General features: G+C 39.6%; 1 protein-coding gene and 2 long non-coding RNA genes across 5 annotated transcripts in view; 1 reads left to right on the forward strand and 2 right to left on the reverse strand.

Moving 5' to 3' along the window:
- Positions 1 to 8,083: 8,083 nt before the first annotated feature.
- On the reverse strand, positions 8,084 to 18,616 carry LOC109196659 (uncharacterized). 2 transcript variants are annotated; one of them, XR_003215925.1, is made up of 3 exons: positions 17,359 to 18,616; positions 11,443 to 11,570; positions 8,084 to 8,366 (listed from the first exon to the last, which is right to left on the reverse strand). It is a non-coding gene; the product is annotated as an uncharacterized LOC109196659 (long non-coding RNA). The 2 variants fall into 2 exon arrangements; XR_003215924.1 differs by lacking the exon at positions 17,359 to 18,616 and adding an exon at positions 11,685 to 11,804.
- LOC102077212 (uncharacterized) lies at positions 16,059 to 20,762 on the forward strand. Its single transcript, XM_005452724.4, has 3 exons — positions 16,059 to 16,324; positions 16,682 to 16,841; positions 18,630 to 20,762. Exon 3 carries the CDS (start codon positions 18,634 to 18,636, stop codon positions 20,428 to 20,430), a length of 1,797 nt encoding a protein of 598 aa, XP_005452781.1. The 5' UTR covers positions 16,059 to 16,324; positions 16,682 to 16,841; positions 18,630 to 18,633; the 3' UTR covers positions 20,431 to 20,762.
- Positions 20,620 to 24,388, reverse strand: part of LOC112843520 (uncharacterized) — a 51,008-nt gene continuing 47,239 nt past the window's right edge. The window contains exon 2 of one of the 2 annotated variants that reach the window (XR_003215923.1): positions 20,620 to 21,542. This is a non-coding gene — a long non-coding RNA (uncharacterized LOC112843520). Of the gene's footprint in view, positions 24,083 to 24,388 lie in introns of both variants that reach the window. The other variant, XR_003215922.1, reaches the window with a different exon arrangement.

Raw genomic sequence — 24,388 nt, forward strand, 5'->3', positions numbered from 1 at the left:
GTTCTGCTTTTTATGTTCTACTACTGCTCGGCACGTGGTTTGCAGACAAGTCAGCATTGAAACTAGCTGACCGTGGGCAACCTGGTAGTAACCAAAGCAATCACATAAAGAGCTCCCACCATCCTCCATCCATCCAGCCTGTGTGTGGAAGCTGGAGCACCCAGAGAGAACATGTGGAGAACAGACAAGGTCCACCATAAACCTCTTTGCAAGCAAAAACTCACGATAGCATGTCCAGCAATCCTCCAGTAACCACTTGCCAAACAGTCGCAATATACACATTCAACTAGCAACTGGCGTTTACAAGGTCGCCACTTACCATTCTCTACTGCTTTAGCAGCTGATTTCAAAGCAGTCTCATCATCGTCTCTCTCTCTTTTTTTTTTTTTATACAAGAGACTGAATAGTGCCGGAAATCTTGCTACACTTTCAGCAAAAACAATATTCAGTCACATTGTCTGGAGTCCAACATCTATCAGAATATTTTCACTTCCTCTTTTCTCTCACATGAACTTCCTTTTTCCCCTCAAGCTTAAAAAGACTGTTTGGAGAAATGTGAGCTAGTTATGCTTTATGATCTGCAGTCTGCTATCTTATTGACATTTTGCCTGCCCTTCAACAAAAAATCCCTTCAATAATATAACTCAATGTCGCGTGCAGCCTCAAACACAAAAGGCTGGTTGAAGCTGGACATGTATTTTCAGCTGTTTCTGTCTGTTTAAAAGAGGATAATCCCACCTTACATCATTCGGAATGAATTAATGGGTAATTTTGCTAATTTGATCTGTAAAAGTCAATCACATTAAGCCAATCTTTCGACAGCCAGCAAAATACCAAACTTTACAGTAATAACAATAATTCTGTAGTTCTGCAAGGTTGTATTTTCCTTAATTTCTTGTTTAGTCTGTTGCTAAATGCCTTTACCCCACAAACTAGTATAATTATCTCAGGCAGTTTTTCCAGTCTGGAAACCTTTATTCTGATTGGACAATGAGTGACCCAGCTACCTGTGTTGTGTTCTATTCTATTCCCATATACATGTTGGAGTTCTGTGCTGCACCCAGCTTGCAGCACTGGTTATTTCATCTATCAGTACTGGAGGCCAGTGGTACTACATAAACAGCATTTACTAAAAATAAATCTAGAAAATCTACCTCTGTGTTACCATGCAGTGCAGATGCTTGCGTCACTAGCAACCAGAAGTGGCAAACAAATTGCTCAAAGAGCGCTTATTGCGATGACGCACATTAAATAGGCAGGGTTGTTTCGTTTTGACAGGCATCCAGTTTTCGGAGCTTCCTGTGTTCTCTGTCTGTATCCTCTATTTCAAAGCATCTGTTAACCATCAGCAAAACACCACTTCAAAAGCAACAGTCTAAAACAAACCTTTAGGTAAAGTGGGATGAATAAATAGTAATCAAAGACCAAAACAGAAACCCCCCCCCCATAAATACTCACCATCTTCAGTGTTTGGAAAATGTGACTTCTTCCTCGTCAAAAAATCTCTCTTAAACACAAGGAAGTTATTCCTCTTGTTGACAAAAGCCATGTTTGTTATGTGTCCTGTTATGTGAAAAAACACGAAACAGAAGTATACCAAGAAATTGGGTTTGAAGGAGTGTATGAGTGTGTCACTTGTTTTCAGTCAGTGTGCTTTTTTCTCAAAGTATCGGTGGGCGTACTATACAGCCAGTTCTGGAGCCACCAAATCTGCCTTTGCCTTTAAATAACAATGTACACGTATTTATTGGTTAAGTATAATACATCTTAAAGTACTCAGCTTGTTTTTTCAGATTTAAAGATTTGAGACGTTGTCCTAAGCATTAGTATGTGTGTGTGTATGTACAAGGCCCAGGTGTGCGTTTCTACTTAGCATGCGCACGTGCAGGGTGGTTACAATCTGGAAGTGGGATCTGACTCTTCTGCGAGACACCCCCTTTCATTGACATCCAGTAGGACAGATTATCTCTGGCATTCCACATGTGGAAGCAGTTGAAGCCAGAGGAGCTGCTTCTGAGAAATGTACAGTAAAAATATGTAGGACAAAGTCCACACAAACGGAGGGGATACGGCTCCTTTGGCCACTCTATATTAGCTGCATCATTATGGGCTTCAGGATTTGGACAATAATATTCTCTTGTTTTAGAAAATATCTCCAAATATAAATGTACAATATTTAGAACTGTAGTTTAATACAATAAACACTAGATTACCGAAACTCTTTATTTACTCACCCTAGTAAGTCATGAGAGCTGATGTTTACAGTTATGGTCTGCAAGTTTACATATGCTTTGGGTTTTAAAATTTCTTTAAACTATTTTTTTTCCAGGATGAAAAAAAAAGAACAAATTAGACAAATTGCACAAATTAGATTTTCTCTGATCCACTGAGTGAAAATGATACATTTGCACTGTTACCATTAAGTTAATAGCAGATATGGCTGATACAGGGAGTGCAGAATTATTAGGCAAATGAGTATTTTGTCCACATCATCCTCTTCATGCATGTTGTCTTACTCCAAGCTGTATAGGCTCGAAAGCCCACTACCAATTAAGCATATTAGGTGATGTGCATCTCTGTAATGAGAAGGGGTGTGGTCTAATGACATCAACACCCTATATCAGGTGTGCATAATTATTAGGCAACTTCCTTTCCTTTGGCAAAATGGGTCAAAAGAAGGACTTGACAGGCTCAGAAAAGTCAAAAATAGTGAGATATCTTGCAGAGGGATGCAGCAGTCTTAAAATTGCAAAGCTTCTGAAGCGTGATCATCGAACAATCAAGCGTTTCATTCAAAATAGTCAACAGGGTCGCAAGAAGCGTGTGGAAAAACCAAGGCGCAAAATAACTGCCCATGAACTGAGAAAAGTCAAGCGTGCAGCTGCCAAGATGCCACTTGCCACCAGTTTGGCCATATTTCAGAGCTGCAACATCACTGGAGTGCCCAAAAGCACAAGGTGTGCAATACTCAGAGACATGGCCAAGGTAAGAAAGGCTGAAAGACGACCACCACTGAACAAGACACACAAGCTGAAACGTCAAGACTGGACCAAGAAATATCTCAAGACTGATTTTTCTAAGGTTTTATGGACTGATGAAATGAGAGTGAGTCTTGATGGGCCAGATGGATGGGCCCGTGGCTGGACTGGTAAAGGGCAGAGAGCTCCAGTCCGACTCAGACGCCAGCAAGGTGGAGGTGGAGTACTGGTTTGGGCTGGTATCATCAAAGATGAGCTTGTGGGGCCTTTTCGGGTTGAGGATGGAGTCAAGCTCAACTCCCAGTCCTACTGCCAGTTTCTGGAAGACACCTTCTTCAAGCAGTGGTACAGGAAGAAGTCTGCATCCTTCAAGAAAAACATGATTTTCATGCAGGACAATGCTCCATCACACGCGTCCAAGTACTCCACAGCGTGGCTGGCAAGAAAGGGTATAAAAGAAGAAAAACTAATGACATGGCCTCCTTGTTCACCTGATCTGAACCCCATTGAGAACCTGTGGTCCATCATCAAATGTGAGATTTACAAGGAGGGAAAACAGTACACCTCTCTGAACAGTGTCTGGGAGGCTGTGGTTGCTGCTGCACGCAATGTTGATGGTGAACAGATCAAAACACTGACAGAATCCATGGATGGCAGGCTTTTGAGTGTCCTTGCAAAGAAAGGTGGCTATATTGGTCGCTGATTTGTTTTTGTTTTGTTTTTGAATGTCAGAAATGTATATTTGTGAATGTGGAGATGTTATATTGGTTTCACTGGTAAAAATAAATAATTGAAATGGGTATATATTTGTTTTTTGTTAAGTTGCCTAATAATTATGCACAGTAATAGTCACCTGCACACACAGATATCCCCCTAAAATAGCTAAAACTAAAAACAAACTAAAAACTACTTCCAAAAACATTCAGCTTTGATATTAATGAGTTTTTTGGGTTCATTGAGAACATGGTTGTTGTTCAATGATAAAATTATTCCTCAAAAATACAACTTGCCTAATAATTCTGCACTCCCTGTAATAAAATGATATTGTTGTTGGCACTAGGCAGAAAATGTTATCCATCTTGACCACCACTAATCGTGTTAATTTGACAGAATAACACAATTAATTGTGTCTAAAAAGTAAATAAAACTCCCAGAATGAAGCACTGTTAGACTTCTTAATTTGCCATTTGTCACTGCGGTATTCAAATGATAGCAAGCATCAAGAATTTTGCTATCACATCAAGTTTGAAATGCTTGTATAGTGACAATCACATTCAGTTATATGTAAAGAATATAGGTTCTACTTCTTTTTAAATAAAAACCATGAGAGGGAGGGCATCACCTCTGTTCTGTCACACCAAACTTCTCACAAGAAAGTGAACAAATTGTTTTAACAACAGTCTACAATTGTAGCATCTTATGTTGTGGCGCATTAACTTATACAAAGGAGGCTGTGTGCTTAGTAGCATTTGCATGCATGCATGTCCTGCTGTCTGTAAACCTGATATCTTGAAGTTTTGAATAAATTCTCATATCATTTTGTAGGGGTGCATAGTGGATCATGTTAACAATCCATATAAATTTGGTTTACATCCATTAAGGGCAACTTAATGATTTACTTAAACTATATTTCAAGGATAAAAGGATAAAAGATCTGATGTATCAACAGGACCTGGAAAAACTAGTCCATGCATTCATTTTTAGTAGGCTTGATTATTGTAACAGCATCTTTACAGGTCTACCTAAAAAATCAGTCAGACAACTACAGCTCATTCAGAGCTCTGCTGCTCGAGTTCTTACCAAGACCAAAAAAGTGGACCACATCAGTCCAGCTCTGAGGTCTTTACACTGGCTGCCTGTCCGTCAGAGGATAGACTTTAAAGTTCTGATGCTGGTCTATAAAGCTCTGAATGGTTTAGGACCAAAATGCATCAGTGACCTCCTGACACAGTATGAACCTTCCAGATCCCTCAGGCCATCTGGATCCAGTTTTTTATTAGTTCCCAGAGTCAGAACCAAACATGGAGAAACTGCATTCAGCTTTTATGCTCCATATATCTGGAACAAACTCCCAGAAAGCCTCAGATCAGCTGAAACACTCAGTTTATTTAAATCCAGGTTGAAGACTCACCTGTTCTCAGCTGCATTTGAATAAAGTACCAAATCCGCACTGTTTTACTTTTAAGCTTAAATTCTAAAACTTACATTTTAACTACTGATTTTATCTACTGCTCCTTTCTTTTTCTTTTTTCATTTTAAATGCTTTTTAAATGCTTTTATTTTTTAACGTCTCTGTAAAGCACTTTGAATCACCTTGTTGTTGAATTGTGCTATATAAATAAAAAATAAAGAAATAAACTTGCCTTGCTCTGCCTTATGATTGTTACAAGTGTGGCGTGTAATGTCAATTTTGCTAAAAAGTGAAATGAATGCTGCAAGTAATTATACTCAAAATGATACCAAGTATATCAAAATGGGTTTAAACAGGGCAAATAACAAAAGCATGCATTTTGCACTCTTTTTAACTGCACTAGAAACTACTTAAAGAAAAAAAAATTGAATATATACAAAATAAAAAAATAAATGCTGCCCACACAGTGAACTGGTTCAGTGGAGTTTTGCTTCTTGTTGACTATGTGACCTTGAAGGACTCTTGGTAACTAGGCTACAGCACCGCTTTATTGGTTTAAAAAGGCCTATGAATGAAACGACACAGTCTGTACTTAAAAAGTAAGAAGAAAACCTTCTAAGACCGTCTCAGTTTCACTACTGTCCGACCTGTTTCATGTATGCAATTATCAACTTTACAAAGCCTCGTGAGCTTTTGTGATCATTCACTCTGACTTCGCTTGTTCATCAGTCTTGAGAGAAACCATTCCTCGGAGACAAAGTCTATTTAGGGACAGGAAAGAAAATTGCAGGTTTTTATAAAAACAGTCAGAGTGTGAAGTCAAGCGAAGAGACAAAATGTTCTGACAGGAAACTCTGCGGTTATTACACATAATGGACCAGCATATTCACAAAGACACACCTGTGTGAATGCACACACACACACACGCTAACACACCATCATGATGATAATATTCTAACATCTGTGGATTCATTAACGCCCTCCCTTACATGTAAATTTTTTAATCCATGTTCGTCTGCTCTCCGCAGTGTGAGGTATGGCTGAAATCCTTTTTTTTTTTAATGTGAGATGATTCATATGAGCACACAGCATGGTAATCACCAGCTAGTTGCTGTGCATCAATCAATTAAGAGAAGCTGTCAAAGCCCCATAATGGTTTTAATGTGCTGCTTCTTTCACTGGCCCACTGAATCGCCTGAGTAATTGCTACATAATTACCCAGAATCATCTTCGGTAGCTCTCTACCTGGTTAAGTCCACGCCTGAATATAAATGTGTAGAAAGTTAGTTTCGGGTGACTTGTTTGAAAGCAAAGCACTTCTCATGGGAGCCATCAGAGGAATACATAATACAACTGAATTGATAAAGTGATGATTAGCAGTGCACCTGCAACAAGATGAGATGAAATCAGAGAAGAGCTTCAAAAGGCACTGACACATTTGATTTGCGAGGGAGGGAAAAATGGAAACAAGCATTGCTGGTGGAAATACTGAGATCATTTACTTAAGTAAACGTACTGAATGTGTAAAGAAATTTCATTACAAGTAAAATATGGTTAATAATTATGGTTATTTTCTTAATTAATTAATTGAATGAGTGATATAAACAAAAAAAATATAAATAAAAAAGTGAAAAATGCCAGAACTCATCCAAATATCTTATTTACCCAACTAAAAGTATGAATCTTAAAATTAAAGGGACCCGGAGATTTGATCAGCTACATGCATTAAGTTTATTTTTTTGGCATTACTTGTAATAAATTGCTCAGTTGGCAGAACTACAGAATTAAACTATTCAAAAATTTTCCTGTTTTAAACTTCTGAAACAATGTATCATGTTTTAAAACTTTTGTAAGAAGAACATTGTTTAAAATTAATACAATACTACAGATGGCAAATACTCCCAGTGAAATGTAAATTGCAATGGTGGTAAAAGTACATTCAGAAAATTTACTTGAAATTTAGCCAAGAAAGTGTGTATTACGCTACTGTATTGGATTATGGTTTCATTACCTGTCGTATATTTTACTCCTGTTGCTGACAGAGGCTCAGATAAATGTAACCATTAGTATCATCTATAGCCGTACACGGAACAAAAACTCCCCCTTGTAATATAGTGAAGATGATGTACAAAGAGTGCGTTAAAAGAAACACTCTGGAAGAGAATAAAAAAGAACGTAATTGCAAATAAAAACCTAGTAGACGCAGCTTTAGCTGCTCTTCACCACTGACAGGCCTTGACAGCAAAAAGCCGTAAATGGCATTCATTCAAAATAACTACAGTTAAAAGGAATGACTGTGACAACAGATTATATGACTAATTTCAAGCACTACAAACTATTAGCCAGGTTGCTCAAATAAGAAGAAGCTTGCTATGTAATTACTGATATTAAACACAAAAACATGGGGGAGATGGCGGGGTAATACAAAAGATACAAAGCTGGTATTTCTGATATCTTTTAGCATCTTTTAACTTATTTTAGATGAAGGCGCTGGGTGCAATCAGCTCATGAAAGCCAGGAAAGCTCCAAGGTTAGCAGCAAATGAAGCATGAGATTGTGGTCAAAAATCTTCTGCTGGTGTTGTCACTTTTGCATATCAGAATTAACAATGCAAGGCATATTCCCATTTTTCCCATATTACTCCCATATTTTGAGACCACCTCCTCCAGGCCTTCTGTTTTTAACAAATTTTCCTGGGAAACTCCCAGAATTTACAAGACCCTCAAATTTTATTTAGAGAAACAGCACTACACGAACCACTGTATTTTCTGCATTGTCTAATGTTACCCAAGTTATCAGATTGATTATACACTAAAAACAGTTTCAGCCCATTTGTCAGAGCAGCCTCAGGCTACTCGCAGCTTGATTTAAGAGGTGTGGGCAGCTAATCTTTGTGCATACAAATCGTATGGTTTTCGATTGAATTAGCTGTCATCTCAGGCATGTGACCGTTTCGGCTATCCTTACTGCAAAGACACAGAAACAGCGAGACTTTAAAAACACATAGTGGTATGTTATATGAGACTGTTTTGGTATTTATAAATGGGAATTGATGACTTCAGTACAGCTGGAAACATTTTAATAGGTTAAACAAAGTAAAAGTGAGGGCGAAGGCATATTCAGAGGCACAGAGAGAGAAAGACCATAATGGAGACTGACTGATGTAGTAAGGAGGAGACAATCATGATCTGCTGTGGTGATCCCTAAGTGAAGCAGTCAAAGGAAGAAGAAGAGATCAGTAAGTCGGAACTGAAATGCTGCAAAAACACAAATGTTGCTTTAGCTGTGGCACAGGAGAAATATTTTAGTACACCAGTTTTGTGGTATGCTTTATATTTTAGCATTCCTTCTGGAAGGCAAACAGCCAAAAAAGCTAAAGGATCCTGACCAAACATCAGTATGTTACAAGAAAATATTATTTAAGTTGATAAATCACGACGACTTCTTTGAACTGACAAACCAACAGAGGAAAATTTTCCCGGGAATGAGATCCTCTTTGAGCATCACTATAATCTTCATCTAAATAGACTTAAGCCTGCTGAAATCCGTCAATGAAGCATTTCACACACACACAAAACAAACTGATTGAAGAAACAAAGCAGCTTAGGTTAATGAAAACAATCAAAAACAGTGCCTAATTTCCCGTACATCAAGAAACAACACCGCATTTGGAAGTGCTCGAAATATGAATCACAGCTTTTGCAATCTAATAAAAAGGCTTTGCATGAAGCAATATAGTGACATTCAATTTAGTCCTATTTGCCTTTCAAATGAGCCTATTGATGGTTTGAAAGTCACAGCGGTCGCAATCCAGCTGTGTCAGTGGGAAACGACAACGCCGTGGTTTCTACTGCGGAGTAAAACACAACAAGCAGGGCTGAATCTTGGTTCCTCTCGTACAATCATCACCTCTTCCACCTACTATACTTTCATCTTTCCTTTTCAACCTGCAGTCAATAGATATGACTTGCCAGGACAATAACGATAAACAAATATCGTTGCTCATTGTCTTATTTGGAGAGTTCAGCCCCCAGTGAGCCCCTGTTGGTGCTGCTGATTAATGCTGTGTAGTGTTTGGTGCTGACAGCGGTGCCCACATTCAGGGCCCCTTGGTCTCTGGGCTAATTAAAGTCATTCTTCAGTAATATTCCTAAATCAACTGTTTCCTCTTGCCTATTTAAGACTTAATTGGAAGCATGTGCACTCAACCCAACGGGTTCCTTTTAACCCTTGACACTTCAAGAATGTGTCTGATGTGGTCACTGATTTTCTTTTGCTGCTTTCTCTTTCTTTATTCTTCCCAGATGAAAAGGTGTGACGATGAAACTTTCACATACTTTTTTTCCCCCCAACGTCTGAGAATCAGACTGTAGATGTGGCGATGCTTTCGGGACCTCGGTGCTATCAGTATGTGTTTAATGTCTTAGAGAGCGATAAGACTGACAACAAACAACTGTCTGGCTCCACATCAGATCCCGTGCTTCTGCACTGTGGCAGGAAGAGCAAATATACTCACGAACACGGGATTTATCCAAAATCTGCAGATCTGCTCCAATTCTACATCATTTCATCATCATAATCCAGCCGTGTATGCACTGTCCGTCAGATTTAACACTCCTTGTTTACAATGTTACCTTCCATATTACATCCATTATTAATATTAACACTCTTAGGAAGGTTAATTTATCCAAGAATGGAATAATGGCATGCGTGTGTGCACATGTTAATTATGCCCTCACCCATGCTGGCGTTATGGCTCTAAAAAGAAAACATTCTGGCTTTACTGGAAGAACAATGTGGGAAAATTATTCTGTTCAATTATTTCACATTTCTTGGCAGTTCAACTCACTTTGTTATTTAAATATTGTTCTTCATTTCATACAGAATGATTCCCGCCTGAATTTACTATAGAACAAAGCAGGCTGCTGCTTCAAACCCATTACTAACAGAGACAATGCGGTTAGGACTTCTCTTGTAGACTCTACTCTCTTTTTTCTTCCTTCTTTTTAGAGTCCAGGACATGACGAAGACATCGCCTCTCTGCCTGCTGCAGCAAACGATTTGCTGTTTATCTGCACAGACGGTTCAACTGTGAATTTGCTTTAATCATTCATGTTGCTCCATTTCAGCGAGATCTCCAGGTTGTTAGGAGATTTCGTAGCCGGTCGGGTGCACACATAAAACTCCATTTGGATACGAGATCATTTCCAAAAGAAACGGCTATGATGTTTTCCACCACATAGATTGAATGAAGTGATGAGTCATTGAGGCGCCCAAGCTTGTCATTCTCATGCAGAAAACAAAAATACAGATGGAGGGTCCATTACACTTTACCTTTCAGTCCTGAACTGCCCAGCTTAACAAACCTGCTTTCTTATGGAACGCTAGGTGTGCTACCTCTCAGCCTCTGTTTGTCAATGCCTCAAACTCATGTCTACAGCTGCTCTGTGAACAGAGAGCTATGGTACCCGTGCCAATTGTTGTTTGAAGAAAGACTGACATTATTGCTTTTGTTCACTGAAATATATTCCAAAATGTGGCTGAACCAAAATAACCCAGAGAGAGAGAGAGGGAGAAAACATAGACAGCAGCACAAAGCAGAATCAGCTTAATGGCTATTGCAAACAGGAGGAATTATTATAGCTATAAATGGTTGGCTAATGCTTTAAATTGTGAACCAATATTTTAAACAGGCATTAATGGTTGGAAAATGTAATAAAAGTCAAATAAAGCATTTTTGTTGAACTTCGAGCTGTAGGTCACCAACTTCAATTTTGAATATTGATACACAGTACATGGAGCTAAGGATGAGATCCTATTTGGGCCCATTTAGCCTAAATATTTGTTAAAGAAGGACGGATCTGGTTCTGACAAACCATCCTACTTTGGCAAAATGTCCTACCGTAAGTAGTTTATGCACATTTCTGCTGTCACAGAGTAATTCCAGCACAAATTTATGTAGGTATGACGATTTGGCACTTAACTTTGCCCATCAGAGTATGCTTGTAGCTCATATTCATAAAGCCAGGACGGTTTGCCACTTCATTTTACCCGTAGTATGCTTGTAGGTCACATTCACAAAGGTAGCATGGTTTGGCACTTAATTTTACCCGTGAGAGTATGTTTCTAGCTCTTATTAACAAAGGTAGGATGATTTGCCACTTAATTTTAGCTGTTAAAGTATGCTTGTAGGTCACATTCACAAAGGTAGGACGGTTCGCCACTTAGTTTCGAGTTGTGCGCATGCGTAGAAACAATGGGTAGGATGGTTTGTCAGGTAGGATGGATTCCCAGAACACCCCTGGCTAAATGCTAAACTTGATTATGACTCACCTTTGTAGCCGCCTGTGTCAGTGCAACTTTCCCAGCAGTCACTCTTCAATTGCTGATGGTGAACTTTGAGTGAACTATAGTTCACTCAAAGATGCACATTTTCTTCTGTCGGACCAGGGCATAGGTCTCTAAAAGTCATGACGATATAGACAGATCAAAGACATGGCAAAGGCACTGCAATCTACAGCCTCAAACATGGTGAAGTTTTGCTCTGAGACAAATAAAAACATTATGTGCTTCACCAAATTGGCATCTACTTCAGGAGAAGTGCATTGAGTTATTATGTGTTGAAGTCATTTTCAGGTCCCTGAATTTCTGCCAGTGGGTATCAAGCTGAGGTCACTATTGAGACTGAAAAGAGAGACGGCAAACATCCTGTAGAGGTGCTTGGCCACAGTGGCCTCTGCTGACGGGTAAATGTACTGCGGGCAGAGGTAGGTTGAGAGTTTTAAGCGTGAAGCAGCGCAGCCTTGGCATTTATTTGAAAATGGGTTGATGATCACTAATTGGTTTAATCCTTTATTAAACTATGCGCTCATGATTACCTTAAGATAATGAATCACGCTCAGCCAACTGTTGTGGCGGAATATAATTGACATGGATGGATCCCAACTGCTTACTGGGAGAAGCTGTGGGATGCATCTGTCCTGCCTTTGCACAGCTGCTGTAGAGTGATGACAGCAGTGTTTGGCTTTTTTAATTGAAGCGGAATGCAGTGGCGTTTGCACGACTGAATCAGAAGACAGTTGTGAATGCGCCTCATCAAATTATATCTAAACTGTTGTCAAATATGGGAATCAAGCATATATTCTCACAGGATCTTATCACGGTGGAAAATATGAAATGCTAATATCTGGCACGACACAAGAAAAGCAGCAAGAGTACATCCAGATGTTCCAACAATCTATTTAGCAGTGTGTTTGAAGCCAAACTTTATGACAACATGGAAATACTTTTATGAGAATAAATGTCAACCACAGACAGAGGGAACAAATGAAATTGCCGTTAAAAGCAAAACTCCCACGGCAACAAATGCTATTGTCTGAAAACACGGCATACACATACAGTAAAAGATGCTTTCCCATAAAGTGCTCTGAAAGACCTCACTAAAGCTATTTTCAGCCTGTTTAGTAGTAGCCAAGCGCTGATATAAATCAAGTAATTGCTAACAGAGTCCCATGATGTTATTTTAGCTTCGAGCTCAAAGAACGCAAAGATTGGCCATTAAAGAGAAATGAAATGATACGATTTAATTGGCTTTTCGCTGACCTACTGCTTTCTTAAGTCAAGAGCGTGTGGCGCTGTTTCATGTTTAAAGAAGTGCATTTTACAGCAGTAATTGAAAGGCTTTTATGTCACAAAATGTTTTGAGTCCAAAGCTCGCACTGATGGATTAAGCCAGACTCTGAGCATTACAAAGAGGGGGGCATTTCACAGAGAACACATGAAAGCATTTCTTGGATCTTCGGTGATAACTTTAATCTCGGAGCCAAATTTCCCACAACAACCTCCAGATAAATGGAGCTTATGTGTCATCGTTGCAGTTTTGGCAGATTTGATTGTATTCCAACAAAAAAGAAAACAGGCTACTTGTGTGTGAGAGCGACACTTAAATCAAAATGGCAACAAGAACCAGCTTTCAGTGTGCCGTCTTTCCATCATCTTTAGCGTTTAATGTGAGTGGAAATCAAGATTTTGCTCAAGGAAAACATAATGTGGAACCAAAGAAACAAAAAGGGAGAAAAGAAACATTTATTATAGTTCAACATTTGCTTTGAATTAAATCCTGTTACTGTGAGATCTCTTTCTGCGCCTCTTTTCTTTCCCAAGTGGATTCTTTTTCCTATATCAAGAAATTTAGATACAAGTAGAGTAAATGATAATTCCTATGAGACCAGAGGATGTTTGGGAAAAGCCAAATCCACCAGCTAACCAGGAAACCAACATCACCCTCCATCACTGCCATGCCATGACATCATCCTGCTTCCTCTCTGCTGGTGTCCCTGTGGTCTGGACTCCTAAATCTCTGGCTTAAACACTGAAGTTCTCAAACGGGCTTGGCGAATTAATCCAACGATGAGAGACAAGAAAATAATAGTGCTCAGCTTTAGTGAGGTCCTCTTGCCTTTTCTGTCTCTCTGCTGTGTGTCAGCATGAATATTCCTCCTCTGAAGAGTGCTGCGATACAACCTGACATTACCAACTTGGAGTGCCCCCAAATTAGATAGAGTTAGTTTGCTTTGGCAGCACTCGCCGCTCCACAAAAACCTGGATACTGCATAAACTCCAGAAATGTCTCTAATGACAGACATATGGTACAGAAATGTACCCCTGAGCTAGAGGTAATCACTGTCATTTAATGTTACAGCAAATGAGTCGACCATTAACACCCAGACCAGTACAGGCCTACACCAGCAGTAAAAGATCAGTTTGGTTAATTTGATTATGGTGCTTAAAATTGTCTAAAATATACCCAGTTTTATTGCTGTCATCCATGACAAACAGTTAAATTAGTGCAACTCACGACATACTTCATACTTATACCTCTAACATACAGTTGGGGCCGTAATTTGTTGGACAAAAATACAGATTTCTTTTTACCTTTTTGCCTCTGTACACAACCACAGTGGATTTTAAAATAAACAGTCAATATGTGATTGAAGTGCAGACTTTAGGCTTTAATTCAGGGGGTTTAACAAAGAAGGACAGATTAGATTTTGCCTGATAACATCTAAAAAGCATGCAGCTTCTCTACAGCTGAAACCAAGATTTGCTGGTACCAGAACGACTGAAGGAGAAAGTATGAAGTAGGAAAGGTACGGCTCATTATCCAAAGGATGTCAAACATGGCTGAGACAGCGTGATGTTATGGGCATGTACGGCTGCCAGTGGAACCAGGTCCTTAGTGTTTTTTGATGATGTGATGGCTGATAGAAGCAGCAGGGTGAAATCTGCATGTGAAGCACTGATTCACAGTGCAAATGGATAATAACCCAAAGCATACTGCAAAAACAACCCAACAGTTTCTCAAGACACAACATTAAAAGAAAGGTACTCTTCAATGGCCAAATCAGTCACCTGATCTAAACCCAACAGAGCATGCTTTTCAATGAGCGAAGAAAAGACAATGCAGAGAGGGCCACAAACAAGCAGCAACTGAAGGTGGCTGCAGTAAAGGTCTGGCAGGGCACCAGACAGCCATTAACTGCCAAGGACTTTCAGCCAAGCAATCCTTATATTTAAAAATATGATTGTGAAATTCATTTTTAGCCTCTGAAATTTGGGGGCTGTGCAAAAATGAGTGCAATTTCTAAGCATTTACTGAAATCCTTTTTTAAAAAATCGATTGTTAGAGACAGGAAAGGCACAAACATGAAACTGACTTTCTACTAAGACTGATCAATTGATCGATTTAAATATTTGGCAGTGTAGATCATGTACTGAGTGAATGGGTGTGGGTCTAAAGGCATTGTTGGTAAAGATGTGATTGGAGATACTGGACTTTATTGGTAGACTCTTTTTTATGTTTTTTACCTTTAATAGAGCTAATATTTCATGGGTTAATTGAGAAAAGAGTTTCAGATTAACCAAGTATGAATACAACCATTCAGTTACAGTGCTAGTGGATCTATTACTGCTTGTCATCGATATAAACACTGATAGTTGCAGAACAGCATTCAATTGACCAGCTACTGCAAGAAGAGATAAATTTGGGACATTAAGTGTATTTTCACAAGTTTTACAGCTTTTCCTACTGATAAAATCCCCCATGGCACTTCACAATACACAAAAGTATTTATATAATTCTTATATAATAAAATAATAGAAAGATAGATTTCTTTAATTTTACACATTTTCTTTTTACGGTTTAACCCCAAAAAGTCATACTGACACATATCTTTCATTTACTGCACATTTTTTCTTTATCATATAGAAATCCTGTGACAGACTGTTAAAATTGCTCTTGCTTGTCTTCTGCTAAGATATTATTAATTAAATGTGTAGTTACACTGAAATAATTTGGAGTTTCACTGATTTGGCCCACCTAAGATCAAACTGGGCTTTACGAGCACCACAATGTAAAACGGGTGTTTTATAATGTAAAATGCATTAGCAAATATTTAGTTGTTGTTGTGCAAAACAAATAAATACCTATGCTCTTTAATTAAATTTTAAAAATATTTGATGATGTCAACCTGTAGCTGCTAATATGAATGTCTCTTTAACCCCATCCATCATCAAAGAAGCAATACAGAAGCAATCCACAGCCACCAGTTCAAACATTACATACGTGCGTTTGGAAGCAATGTGTAAGCATAGCTGTTCATTAATTTTTACATCATGTTTAAAATCAAAAAAGTTTTTTAAATCAAGTTGTAAAAAATTGTCATAGCTGATGTCTAAAAAATATAGTGTTTAATTAGTAAAAGAATTACTTTGTCTGAGTAGACACTTTGAAGAAGTTAAACCAGCTACCATGCCAAAGTAAAGAAAACCTGGGCATAATTTATCTTATCAGTTACAGCCGTGCTTTCCAACATGTCATGATGTGGGAAACCTTGTTAAGGATAAAGACATTCAAATGACAAGTCAGCGTTTCCCTTCATATCAGAAACATAATGAGAGTGCCAGGCGTTTCCCATTTAATCCATTTAAGACCTTTATCATCTTATTAACCTTGAATCAAAAAGGTGTGGCAGAAGCAAAGATAGTAGAGAAAGAGGTTATATTCAATGCACGCAAAGGCCAGAGCTGGTCAAATGAGAATAAAACGGTTAATTATAACGCTTAACCTCGCTGTGAGAGTAAATGTATTTGTAAGGTAACACTGCACGAAAACTACAGGAGCAACTGTGCATTTTTCTCTTCTGCAAACTAGCAGGTCTGTTGATATTTTTATTCATGTTGTTTCATGTTATGCTGAACAATTTTATTGCTATATTTTGCATTTAACAGTATTGAGTTCAAACAGTTTGTTTCTCGTCAACTTTCCCTGTGAGTCAAATCCAACTTTTTGAGCCATTTGAGCTCCCTTACTTGCTGCATTGGGGATTCAGGAAGCAGCTTCACTATCATAACAAAAGCGTTAAGAAACGCCGTTTGTTGACAAGTTATGTTCCATTTCCCGGTCTTTTATCGTCAGTCAGTCTGTAACGTGAACTTCTTTCAGTATGCAGACGGTCTGTTATCTTGTCAAAGTTTACCGTCTGAACAATGTGCTGTTATTTCGTATATTTAGACCACTTTGCTAAGGTCTCTGGCAGGCTACAGAGTTAGCCGAAACGGCTAACTTAAATCCTCCAGTGACTTAAGTTGGAGGAAGATTTTCCATCAAGTCTGGGCATCCGATGAAACTGAAGCACCTTCCAGTAAAAGTGGAGTAGTGTGTGTTCATAGAGGTGGGTAAAATAAGCTACTGTTTCTTTGATTTTCTGGTTTGTTTTTTAACATCAACTTGTGTTATATTTTGATTTCATTCCAGGGAAGTGAAAGTGCTTACTGTAGAAATAAACAATGTACTATTGCAAGAACTGGACAGTAAGAGCAAAGATTGTTAACCTGCAGGTTGAGATGTGCAAGAGTCCCAAAACTGAGAAGGAAAAAGTTTTTTCCATGTGTAATATTTTATTTTATTTAGTTACGAATCAGAAGATAGGTTATGCCTTAGTGTTTGAAAAAGCTAAAAATAAATCTAAAACCTTTGGGACTCCATCCTTTGGAATTCTCAAACAGAAAGCAACCACGTAATGACAAGTTTGAACACCAAAGCTATCATTCTACACTTCACTGTACATCACTTTGTTAAGTACACTTTAAGTATCACGTTGGACCCATTTTTTCCTTTAGAACTACTTTAATTTGTTGTGGCACAGATTCAAGGTGCTGGAAACATTCCTCAGATACTTTGATACTTACATTGATGTGATACCATCGCAGTTGCTTGCAGAAGTGTCGGCTGGAAATCTATGTTGCAAATTTCCTGTTTCGCCACATCCCAAAGGTCACTAGATTGAGATCTGGTGACTGGGTACAGTGAACTCATTGTTTTGTCCATGAAACTAGTTTGAGGTAATTTGTTCTTTTTGACTTGGCGCGTTATCTTGCTGGAAGCAGTTATCAGAAGATGAGTACACTGTGATCGTAAAGAGATTGAAATGGCTACAATACTGGGGTAGGCTGTGCTGGTTAAATCATGGTCAGCTGGTACTAAGGGGTGCAAATTGTGCCAAGACAATATCCCCTACACCATCACCAGCAGACTGAACTGTTGAGAGAAGGCAAGCTGGATTCATGCTTTCATGTTGTTTACACAGAATTCTGACTCTACCATCTGAATGTCACGGCAAAAATAAAGACTCATCAGACCAGGCAACATTTTTTTTTTTCCAGTCTTCTATTGTTCGATGTTGGTGATCTTTTGTGAACTGTACCATCAGTTTCCCGTTTTCAACTGAAAGGAGTGGCGCTCTTTATGGTCTTCTTGTTTGAGGTGCTGTCTGTTCAGATATGCTCTTCTGCATACCGTGGTTGTAACGAATGTGCTCCTGAGTTACTGTTGCCTTCCTATCAGCTCGAAGTAGTTGTCACTTTGAGTCACAATCACAGTAGTCTTTTCACCCACAGAACTGCCACTCATGTCTATGTCACTGAGTTGCTGCCTTGTGTTTTGCTCATTAGATAGCTCTGGTAACAAGCAGTTGAAGAGGTGTACCTAATGAAGTGGCCAATGAAAGTATTTTCAGCCTAATAGTCCAACAGAAAATACTTAGACTCACTGACGTTTGACTTTGACCTTTGGCTTTTATGACTAGCAAATATATTGTAAAATATATGTTTTCATGTTTGCCTTAATTTAATTTATTTCCTAATGGGTCTGTTTAATCATGCATTATAAACAGAGGTAAATGTTTTGCTCAAATTTAACAGAAACACCGTCTGTGTCTAAAATTAAAGCTGTTTAATCATGGAGATTATTATATTCTGTGAGGAGGGTGCTTAATTTATCTTCATGTCCGTGGAGTCTGGTCCTATCAATCTGCGCTGTATTATATTAAAAGGTTTTTCTTATCCACACTGAGGTATGTGCTTAAGGAGGAAATTATTTCGGGGCACAGTCATTGTGATTAGGCGTGCCTGTACAGCAGCAAGATTTGTGATTAATGATTTTCTTTATTGTGCTAATACAGAACGATGCCACGCTTGCAGTCCGGTGTGTGGAAGCATTTTACCCCAGCCATCAAAGATGGAAGAGAGACCTTCATGTGCAACTACTGCTCAAAGACATACACAAAGAACGCGACTAAGATGCAGATGCATTTAGACAAATGCAAGGAGTACTCTGTGGTTTCGCAGCAGTCGCCGGGCCCAGATGGGAGCTCCTCTGCCTCCATCCCTGTTCCCTCCTTATCGTTCTTGCCATCTGCCACTCCTGGGGGACAGTTCCTCATTGATTCTGTGGACCAGCGCAGCCAGGCGTATGCCGACGAGTGCCTGGCGAGAGCTGTGTACGCCACATCTTCACCCCTCACTCTCACAGACAATATTTACTGGAAACGATTTTTCAGTGTGCTTCGGCCGGCTTATTGTCCGCCCCCTAGAGAGGCTCTTTCCTCACATCTGTTGGACTGTGAGTTTGACAGAGTACAAAGCCAGGTTCATGAGAGCATAGGGAAAGCAGACTGCGTCGCCATCATCAGCAGTGGCTGGTCTAACGTGAAAGAAACTGGGACTATTATCTATGCTGTTGCTACTCCCGTACCGCTGTTTTACAAATGCACGATGACAAAGGAGCAGACACACACAAGCGCATTTATTGCTGAGGAACTTAAAGGCGTCATAAATGAAGTCGGCTCACAAAAGGTTTTCGCTGTCGTCACCGACGATGTCCCGGAAATGATGGCAGCGTGGGCTCAAGTGGAGGAAGCTTTCCCGCACATATCAGCTATTGGCTGCACAGCGTCCGGTGTCGAGCGTCTCTTTGACGACATAGTGGCGCAGCCGTCTATGAAGTCACTGTGCAGGAGAGCTGAGCAGGTAGTGAGGTGTGTTCAAGAGCGGCAAATGTTAAGTGAGACTTTTAGGTGCTGGCAGACTACAAAAATAAGAAACCACACTTTTAAAGGGACAGCACTGGAACTGCCCTCTGGCACAAACTGGACTGGTGTGGTTAACATGTTCAGCAGCCTCCTCGAGGGTCAGAACTCTCTACGAGAGATGGCAGTCTCTACCACACTGGATATTGAAGTGACTGTCAGGGCTACCTTGCAGGATGCCGCGTTTTGGAAAGGGCTGAGCAGCAGTCGGAACTTACTGTACTTGATTGGGAATTATATTGATTTCTTGAAAAGAGAAGATGCCGCGCTCTCTGGTGTTGTCGACATGTTCAGTCAGCTAAGATACGTCATCGGGACTTCTCTGTCAGCATCTGTGCTGCACAGCGCCGAGCAGAAAGCGGTCATGGTATCATTAGACAGGTGTCAGGAGTTCTGCGTGAAACCTATCCACGCAGCAGCGTACATGCTCGATCCAAAGCACGTCGGACAGCAGACGCTCACCGGGGAGCAGATAAACAGCGCTTACTACGTGATATCCAACCTGTCGCACCATTTGAATCTCGACGAGGGTAAAGTGCTCGGCAGCTTTGCCAGGTTCTCGGCCAAGCAGGGACTGTGGAAGGGGGCCGGAATATGGAGCTCGTGTCAGCACGTGTCCGCATCCACGTGGTGGAAAGGCCTGTGCTCTTCTGAGCCGCTGTCTGCCGTAGCCTTCGCTATACTCCAGATCCCACCGACAACAGGTGCGTGCGAGCGCCTGTGGCAGCACCTCCGTAGTATGAAGGTGAAAGGCTTTGTCTCACCCGAGAGGGTGCAGAAACTTGTCGCAGTGCAGGCAAATCTCAATCTTTTAGAGCCAAGTGACTTCGACTATGCTCCACTGGAGAGTGACGAAGAGAAAAAGGCTTCATTTCAATCAGAGTCTCACCAGTAAGAAAAATGCCTTACAGTGTAATAGAATACAACTATTAGACTAGATGTATTCCTTTCAGTGTACAGGATTTGAACTACTCTGCAAAAGTAAGTAAACTGCACCGTGCTCATGTTTCTTTATTCAATCCAAGACTTTTAGAGAAAACACCTTCATAAGGAGACACTGAATCAGATGCCTTCATGTGTTTTGGTGAATTCAAGTTTTTTTGTATTACATAATCACGTAGTATGTATCAACTTTTTAATCACAACGTAAAATATTAACAACAAGGTCATATATTTCTTACAGCAACTAAACCATGTAAATAAAACCACTGTATTTATTGAAGATAACACTTTTGTCTCTTTTGCGTTTATGCCTGCATGTCAAACACCTTCACCTTCACACACATTAAAAAGTGTTTCTGCACAAATGTTCTTCAGAAATACACCACAATAATTTTAACAAGTTAGATCTAATCTTTATAGTGAAGTTGCCAGGTTACCAGCAATTATTTTAACATCTTTTTTTTTTCCCAATGGGATGAGCGTAGAAGTAATAAGCTGTAGAGATGATGGTAGTTATGTTTTCTTACTTTGAGGTTTCCACTCTTTCCCCCAAGCCAAGTGGCTGTTGGTCTTACATTTAATAGAGTGCTAGTTTCCTTCAAATAAAAGCAAATTCGTGAGTTTAAAAGGTTTAGCACCTTTCACTGAACATTATACAATGAAATAAAATTAAGTTTTGCATCGGTTTTTAAATTAAACGCATCATAAAATAAGCTCTGATGTATCTATGCAATGAGGCACTCACTGTTTCCTCACTCCATTACTCCCACACTCTACACGGGTCTTTCCCTCATCTCTGTCACCACCTCCGCTGTCTTGTGCCAGCGGTTTTGCACCGGGAGGGCCTTGGGACTCCGAGGGCTGATCTGGGCCTTACCACTAGCGTTATTAATCTTTATAGAAATGAGCCGGCTCGTCTCTAGAGGTGTCTCTGCTTCAGTGACAGCAGATCTGAGGCAATGCTCTCCACTGGAACACTCAGTAATTCTCCCGCTGCCTCTTCCTTGAACTTCATACATTTCTTCTTGCTGCCTGTTGTCTGTTCTTCACCGTGGATCTTGTAGGCTGTAATAATTAGAGAGACTGTTTATATCAGGTTACAGAAGAACAGGGCCGTGTTCAAGATGTGTGCTGTTTATGCCAGATGGTGCGTTGGTTGGTTTTTAAAGTTGCCCTTTTAGTGATTTAGTCATATCAAGCTGAGTGCATGCCATTACTAATATGGTAATTTTTCTTTTTGGTCATGGTTTTATCTGTGTTTCATCATTTGTTACAGGCCAACATGATCAGTGTCAAAGGCTTTTTGTGTTGTTGGCTCATGAAGCGCTTCTGTTACATTCTAACTTTCTGCCTGGAGGTAAAATGAAATTCAAATATGACACATAATTCAAAACAGTAAAATGTTGTAACTCTGTACACAGAATATTTTCAATTGTCTTACTAAATTATTGTACAAAAGACTTTAACCATCCCGATTTTTTTTTTTTATATTTTCCAATCAAAATAGATCAAGCTTTCTTGTAATTTTTTTTAAATTATTAAATATTGTTCAGGAGTCGTTCTCCAGGGATCTTGAAGGGCATTCAAAGCTTTTCTTTAAATGTCTGCGTTTTGTTCTGTTCTCTGTCAACATGATACCACACTGCTTCAATACTGTTGATGTCTGAGCTCTGAGGAGGCCCATGAATGCCAAATACTGTTCTATTGTGTTTTTCTGTCCAGGTATGCTCTTAGTCCATTGGCAGTGTATTTGGGATCATTGTAATGCTGAACAAAGAAGCTGTTCTCAATCAGATGATTTCCAGATGGATCAAAATTTCACGCTGCTTTTCTGCGTTCATAATTCCATCAATTTTAAACAAAATCTCCAACACAACTGCCTGAAATTCAGCCACAAACCATGACAGAGCTTCCACTGTGTTTTACAGATGGCTGCAGACACGCTGCTAATCTTGTCAATACACTGACAACAGTTTTGAACTGTTTGAAATCTGGATTCATCGCTTTATAAGGCCTGTTGCTAGTTTTTTGAGTAATTAGTTTTTGAGTAATTTGGCCTACCTCTACATTTCATCTTCCACTTCTCCAGTTTCTCCAAATTATTTTAAAGACATAGCACATCATGACAAGGAGTGTGTCAGGTTTTTGGCTAATGGCTCTTTGGGAATGACCTTGTTGGTATAAAAAATAACATTTGGTGCCTTCAAACTGAGTTACCTTTGACATTTTTCATCTTTTTAAATAAAGAAACTGGAACAAATTGTGTTTTTGAGGCAGAGTCCAAGTTAAAAATGACGTAAACATCCGATTTAAATTCACTCTTGTGCGCAAAAAGGCAGCTAATGCCCAAGAATATCTAGCTCTTTGTAAGCAAAATATAAAGAAATAAGGGTTAGCCCTGACTCCTTGTTCCATATTATATTTTGAAATAAAAATAAAAATAGGGATAAGAGAGATGATTAATCTGATGAAAGAAACATGAATAAAACAAATGTATAATGGGATCCAAATGCCCACTTAATTACCTTTAATAGCCACTTTACGTCACCTCTTTCTCTCTAATATATAACCTATACACCTTTCATACATATCACTTTACCTGTTTTCAGCTTCGTGTGACATCTACAATGCCCTATAATTAAATGACTCCGTTGCTTCCTCTCTGACATAGAAACATCATTTATCCCTCTTCAGTATTTTTGGTGTGTAGCACCATGAATCTGCCATCTGGCCAGATCATAACACAATAGTCCTGCGACAAGGCTTTAACCACTGTAGATAAACATGCGTTTAAACACACACTGATGTAGTTATATCACTATGCAAACAGGAGGAAATTGTTGAATTTCAGCTCAGCTTAACTGGCACGGTCCACTAGTGAAGAAACACAAGCTCTCAGCAGCTCCTCGACATGTGGAACAGTCGCAGAAGGTGGCCTGGAAACAACAATGTAAAGCATTCTGCTTTTCTTGGGAATTTGTGATTGGGGACGGGTGCATGCCGATTAAGCTGTCTGAATTCCCCCATTAAACCCTCCACAGTACATTAGCCACCAAATCTCTGGACAATATGACAACAGATTAACATGTCTCTCTTAATTTAACTGTGGACATGATGAACTGCGCCGCGCAATTTGTTTGCAGTTCTGGGTTGTAAAGCACTGTGCGGGGTAACTTATGAAGTGTGGTCTGATAATTAAAGCCAGACGAGATTGTGTGTAATTTTGTAATCTAATCTGTTTGACAAAGTATGACTGCTTTAACAGCTGGTGCCAGTCCAAGTATAACTCTCTCATCAAGGACTGATACTATTATCTTAGCCTGGAACAATGGCTGGCTTTAATAGGGACTGTGTGTGAGACAAAGAGAGCAAGCGAGGAACCGGTGGTGTGCTTACATTGCAAACAAAAGCAAGTTTGTCCAGAAGGAGAAGGTTAGAGTTTTGCAGGAGTATCACTAGCTCAAGGAACCAAATTTAAAACCCTGAGGGGAAAGGTACAGTGTGGGATTTCATCAAGGAGTCTTTCAGTTGTAACTCCCCGTCTCTGCTGCTGTAGCCTCTTCACTATCTTTGTATCTCTCTAGTCATACATAAAAAGTCAGCATCTGGAAATACAAAATGAAAAGGCACAATGAAAACTACATGTGGAGTCCTCAGAGTAAAAGGCAGACCTTTTTTGGAAAGAGATTGCCTATAAGATTTTAAAGTAAACGCCACACTGGAAGCAGGGAGAAACATGTGCCCAGGCCCAGTGTGTTTGTGTAAGTGCACTGCTTTCGGATGCCACATCCATGCATGCAGACAAAATAAGGTTTGCTGATTCTCTTAACACAGACTCAAGATTATAGAGAAGATACCAGAAGATGAGTGATCACACTGGAAGAACTGGACAGGGATGTAGAAGGGCACTG

The sequence above is a fragment of the Oreochromis niloticus genome, linkage group LG22, assembly GCF_001858045.2.
Source record: "Oreochromis niloticus isolate F11D_XX linkage group LG22, O_niloticus_UMD_NMBU, whole genome shotgun sequence".
NCBI classification, from domain to species: domain Eukaryota; kingdom Metazoa; phylum Chordata; class Actinopteri; order Cichliformes; family Cichlidae; genus Oreochromis; species Oreochromis niloticus.